The following is a 5,457-nucleotide window of genomic DNA, read 5'->3' on the forward strand; positions in this document are numbered from 1 at the left end:
TGAAGTAGAGATGCCCTCACTTGAGGTCGCGGCTGCGAGTGTCAGCACGGGTTTAAAAACAAATGCTAACATCATTTTGTTTTCAAATAGGACGCATTGAAAGACTAAAATATTTGTGTATTTATTTAGGTTTTATACATTGGGGCAATAATCATTTTATTCTACGTATATCTCCCGGGGAATGATTTGTGGCCATTTTTTCGAGATAAAGTTCGCTAGGTTCTGAGGAGTCGCCACAAGGTGGATGTGGCAAAAATGTTTCCTCTGGTGGGAGAAAATAGATCTAGAAGTTCGCGTTAAAAAGCAAGGATTCGTCCATCTGATAAAGACGAGGCGATACAGTATTGATTTCTCCCCGAAGATCGTAAATCTTAATCTCTCAAAAGGCAATGGTTCGAACCAGCTTTATTATCAACTATTTACTTGACGTGAAAATTGTTGTTTTAGCAGCAGTACAGTGCAGAGAGTTAAAATTACTACAAATGATAATATAAATAAATAGTACAAGTAAACGAATAATGAGGTAACATCCAACGGTTCGTGACAGAATTACAGATAGCAATGATTAGAGAATATGATGGTTACAGTATTACAGTTGTTAACTCGGCAATGCCGTTGTTGAGTTCATGGTAAGATCTGCCATTATCTACTTGCATAGAGTACAAAGAAGGGCCGAGTGGCCTTTCCCGCTCCTAGTTTGAGGCTTCATATTTAAATACGGGCAATTGCCTACACATAATCGAGCGACTTAATTTGAATGAGGGATCAAGGATCAACTTTATTCGCCAGATACATTTACAGGTATCAAGAATTTGCTGCGAGCTGTTGGTCAGGGCGCGACATGCACAGTCATAAATAGCAAAGAATTACATAAAAATAAAGTTAAAGTTCGGATATTGAATAAAATTTGCATAAATACATCAGTCCCAGCATGTACTTAAAATGGTACAATGAGGCAGGATGATTTTACAGGTATTTTTGTTGGAATGTCTGATCAAATGTAATGAATTCGTTGCAAATATGCTTACTGGTTTTAGACCTGGATAGGAGACCCTGTGCGGCAATGCGCATTGTTGCCGACGCGTCTGGGTGACAACCTCTAACTTCCCTCAAAGACAGGAAGAGACTAACAAAGAGGCGAATATTCTTTGCTGTCTTACCTGATTTTCAGTCAGATCCTATTTTTTTTTAAGTTCACTTTAAAAGGCCATGGAAGTGTAATTGTGGCGCGTGTAAGATAGGGGCTTAGAGAGGGCCACTACTCACTGAGGTGGAGAGAACAAAGATATCAGTGTTGCGTCGGCCAGACAACATGCTGCTACAGGGAGAATCAAAGCACAGCTATCCATGAATCGAAGCTATTCGATAATCGGGTGCGCACTGGATGCGCATGAGGTGAAAAGAACGTAAATAGATATCGAATCATCTTTTTCACTGCCGATATTTTATTGACCTATAAAATTGACGCAGGACAAATAAATGCCATTGATTTTTTTTAAACATTTAATCGATTAACGCCACACGACAACGCCGTTTGCATTTCAACGCCAAACAATTAGTTATATGGTTAATTTATAAAGCTTTCTCGGTGCTCCATCTCCCGCCAGCTCCATATAAGCAGCAGTCAAATTTATTAACTACGCGTAAAGTTTATTGCTAGTCGTAATAAATTGGCTCACGATTACGCCAGATTAATGCGGAGACTACCGGAGACCCCGCAACCAGAACTCTAAGGAGCCAGCTTCTTCGTTTTGACCCACAACTCCCCAGAGCGGAGTTGAAGGGTCATCTCACTAAAATAACCATTTCCCACTTTGCTGAATGTAAGTGGTGCATTTTCGGAAGGACGGCGACACAATCGTCAGAAACTATCTAATTTAGAAGTAGTAACCAGAATGGTGGAGATAGTTAGCAAACTGTCTTTTACCGCAAGGGCTGTATTGGGTTGGTTTAAAATCCATTTATTATTTATCATAAAAATACAGTAAAAAATCAACTGCATCCATTTTTTGCCGAGAAAAGGCCAACAATATATATTTAATTGTGCAAACATTAAAAACTACATCATGAAAATTAAGAACTATTCTTTTCAAAAAAATTATAAATTGAATGAGCAAGTTTTGAGAAATTAGTGATGCCAGCAGACAAGAGAAATGAACAGACCGAATTCGTTTCAAGGTTTTCAGTTACATCAGCAATTACGGTTTAAATGCTAAGTTTAAATATATATTTATAACATTCTGCTTGTATTTGTTAGCTACTTGCAGAAAGCAGTGCAAAAAAACAGTAGACCTTCCGGACGGCTGGTTTTGAAAACGAAACCATTTCTGTAAAGTCACATTCCTTCCATTTATTTTCTAATGTAGAAAAACCATAGTCAAGTATTCATCAGAAAATGCGCCTTGGGTCTCGCCGGAAATAGTTGGATTCTCTCTATCTTTTATATTTGGCTTTAGAAAGTGACTTCGTGACCTACCCGGCCATTCGTCTGCCGATAGACAGTCAATCGAAGGGCCACGCCGGTCAGCACCAAACGTTTAACAAGAGAAAAGCAAACCATCGAACAACTGACAGGGAAGAGATATATTGTTAATATTTTGTTTAAAAAGTCGCCGTGTTGTCTATTCCTCCCACCAACCCATCCTCTATTCTCACCGATATCTCCTCTCCAAAAGAAGACCAATTACTCATTCAGTCTGACCTCGCTTCTTTGTCTCAAGGAGTTTATTAAAAGAACAAGCTTCCTGTGTGTTAAACGCAAGGCCGATCCGACGACTCATTGGTATCTGCAGGCGACTGCAAAACATTTTACTGGAGGAATTGTGTACGGTCCATTTTATAGTTTTAAAATATTTTTAAGCTCCCTGTTAGTTTTTTTTCACCCTTTCTCCTCCATCCCTCACCCACGCCCTTTGTCCTTTCAATGCGTTCCTCCGCAGAGAGGGATAACGGACGGAGGCCAAGCGGGGAGACAGTACATGTAGGGATAATATTGATAGGCCTGATACAGCGAGAGTAAGTGCGGATTTCCTAATTCGTCGGGGCTGTATTGTCTTTGATCGTCACGGACCAACACCCTGACGGCTACTTTCTTGGCCGCAGCGGGCACCGAATTAACCACCAACTCCGCGGCCATTTGCCTCTTCTTCGTTTTGTATCTTCTATTCTGGAACCAGATTTTAACCTGCGTCTCTGTGAGTTTGAGGGCGGCTGCCAGATCCGCTCGCTCAGGGCCCGACAGATATCTCTGGTGATTGAATCTCCTCTCCAGCTCGAAGACTTGAGCGTGAGAGAATGCGGCCCGGGAGCGTTTCTTACCGGATTTACCGGGCTGGTCGGACGGTAGAAGTCTCTCCGACTTTTCGTCGTCATCTGTCGCTGTCTGGCGATCCGGATCTGAAACAATCACACAGAGCTGGTGATAATGTGGTACAAGCTTCGAGGTGAAAACTCATCCCCTAGCCGTCCGTATTCGCGAGCATACTGTACAAACATTTTCATCGTCACGACACTTCGGTAACCAGAGAAAGTGTGCGGAATTTGAGCCTTGAATTAAGATCGAAGGATTTTTCCACACTCGTGAATCAATAAGTTATAACTCAGAAAGCAAGAAAGTATAGCTTCAATGCTTATCCTAAGCATTACTTAGATAAGATTATCTTTCATAAATATAATTCAGAAAAAGATACATGCTGAAAAAAAGACACTTGTGATAAAAGACTTTCGGTATCATTGTTCAATCAGATGTAAGTGTCTGTATTACGGCCTAATGTTCACTTTAAAACAGTTTTGGGACGAGCCCCCGGCCAATTTTCCCCCTCCCTGGTCTTAAAGAGACTTTCAGCGTTTATGTTCTTCACGTTGTTTCCGATCTCTCCCGCATTTGGGAATTGTTTCACATTTTGCGGCCTACTTTCAGAGACAGAAGCCCAGAGCTGCTTCTGCTCTACAAAACTCTGTGTGTGTGTGTGTGTGTGTGTGTGTGTGTGTGTGTGTGAGTGTGTGTGTGTGTGTGTGTGTGTGTGTGTGTGTGTGTGTGTGTGTGTGTGTGTGTGTGTGTGTGTGCGCGCGTGTGTGTGTGTGTGCGCGTGTGTGTGTGTGTCTTTGTGTGTGTGTCTGTGTCTGTGTGTGTATTCAATCGTTTCTGCTAAGCAATGTTGCATTTAAACTTTTAAAATGTTAACCAAATAATCATAAAGACGGGCAAATGTATTACAGTCTGGCTCTCGTCTCTTGTTCTTAAATAATAATAAAACGAGTGAATCTTTTTAATTGTCAGATATTTGTGTTAATAATTTAGGGAGGATGTTCCATTTACAAAGTTCCGAGGCCATAAAGTAAGAACTATCTGAAAGAACTGATATATTGGTCTTATATGTTGTCTATGTGGCCAAAATCACAGTGTAAAATTTTAGGTATTCGTTGCCCTTCATAAAGTAATCGTGTTAATTTCATTTAAATCTCTTACATCCTATGCATTTGTAGATTATAATAATGCTGGATAATTACTACAGATAGTTTAAGAAAAATTAAATTACGCGCAGAAAAAAATAAATACGATTAGCTATTTTATGAAGCGAAGATCTCGACACTCCCTGTTGTCAATTTCAGGTCTGCTTCCTGAATAAACACCAAATAGTTTTAAGGGAGAAAATTCGCCAGGACAGATGTAAAGTTATGACCAAAATTATCAAAGTTTTACTGATAAAAGTTTGGACCCTGGGTTGTTGTAATTTGATAATCGGATTCCTGATATAGCCAGCACATAATGATTCAGCGAACAATATGTTTAACTCTACAAGAAAATTATTGATTTTAATACTTAACAGCATTCACCCTTTGCCTGCCTACCTTTATCAAACTTTTCGGAGTTATTTTCCCAGTTATTTCCTTCGTTGGATTCCTCGTTGAAAGTCTCCACGAACAGCCGCCCGCTCCCCTTCTCCCCGGGTTGTTCCTCGCCACTCAGCGCATCGGCCTGCGGCTGCTCACTCTCGCTTTCTCCCGGGCCACCCGTTACCGCGCCGCTCTGTTTCTGATCGACCCGGATAACAATCAGAGGAGTCCGTTTCTCCCTGTCCTGCTCGCGCTGCGAATTCAGGCTCCGCGGCTCGACTTTCACTCGCTCCTGGTGCTGGTTCCGACCCAGCCTCGTGTCGTTGCCCCGGGTAAGAATATCCTGGATGGTGAACGGCGTCAAAGATCCTCCTTGCACAGCCATCTTCTTGTAGTTTATTTACGAGTATCTAAAAGAGCAGAAGGCTTCGCTGTGCTCCCAGTCGGAGCCAATTCCTAGTTCGCTGCTTCCCTCGTCCACGGGGATAGAAGCAAATCTCGGCACATCCGCCGTTTCCCCTCCTTGTCGAGTGCCCGAGACGACCCGCTGCTCCTGAATTAGCTTCAGGCATTCGATCTGAGGGAAAGACGAGCGAAAAACCAGAGAAATCCACGAAAACT

General features: G+C 41.8%; 1 protein-coding gene across 1 annotated transcript; it reads right to left on the bottom strand.

The window, feature by feature from the left end:
- Positions 1-2,687: 2,687 nt before the first annotated feature.
- LOC132379731 (homeobox protein zampogna-like) lies at positions 2,688-5,221 on the bottom strand. Its single transcript, XM_059948018.1, has 2 exons — positions 4,852-5,221; positions 2,688-3,396 (listed from the first exon to the last, which is right to left on the bottom strand). Exons 1-2 carry the CDS (start codon positions 5,219-5,221, stop codon positions 2,921-2,923), a joined length of 846 nt encoding a protein of 281 aa, XP_059804001.1. The 3' UTR covers positions 2,688-2,920.
- Between the last annotated feature and the right edge of the window lie 236 nt (positions 5,222-5,457).

The sequence above is a fragment of the Hypanus sabinus genome, chromosome 22, assembly GCF_030144855.1.
Source record: "Hypanus sabinus isolate sHypSab1 chromosome 22, sHypSab1.hap1, whole genome shotgun sequence".
Lineage (NCBI taxonomy): Eukaryota > Metazoa > Chordata > Chondrichthyes > Myliobatiformes > Dasyatidae > Hypanus > Hypanus sabinus.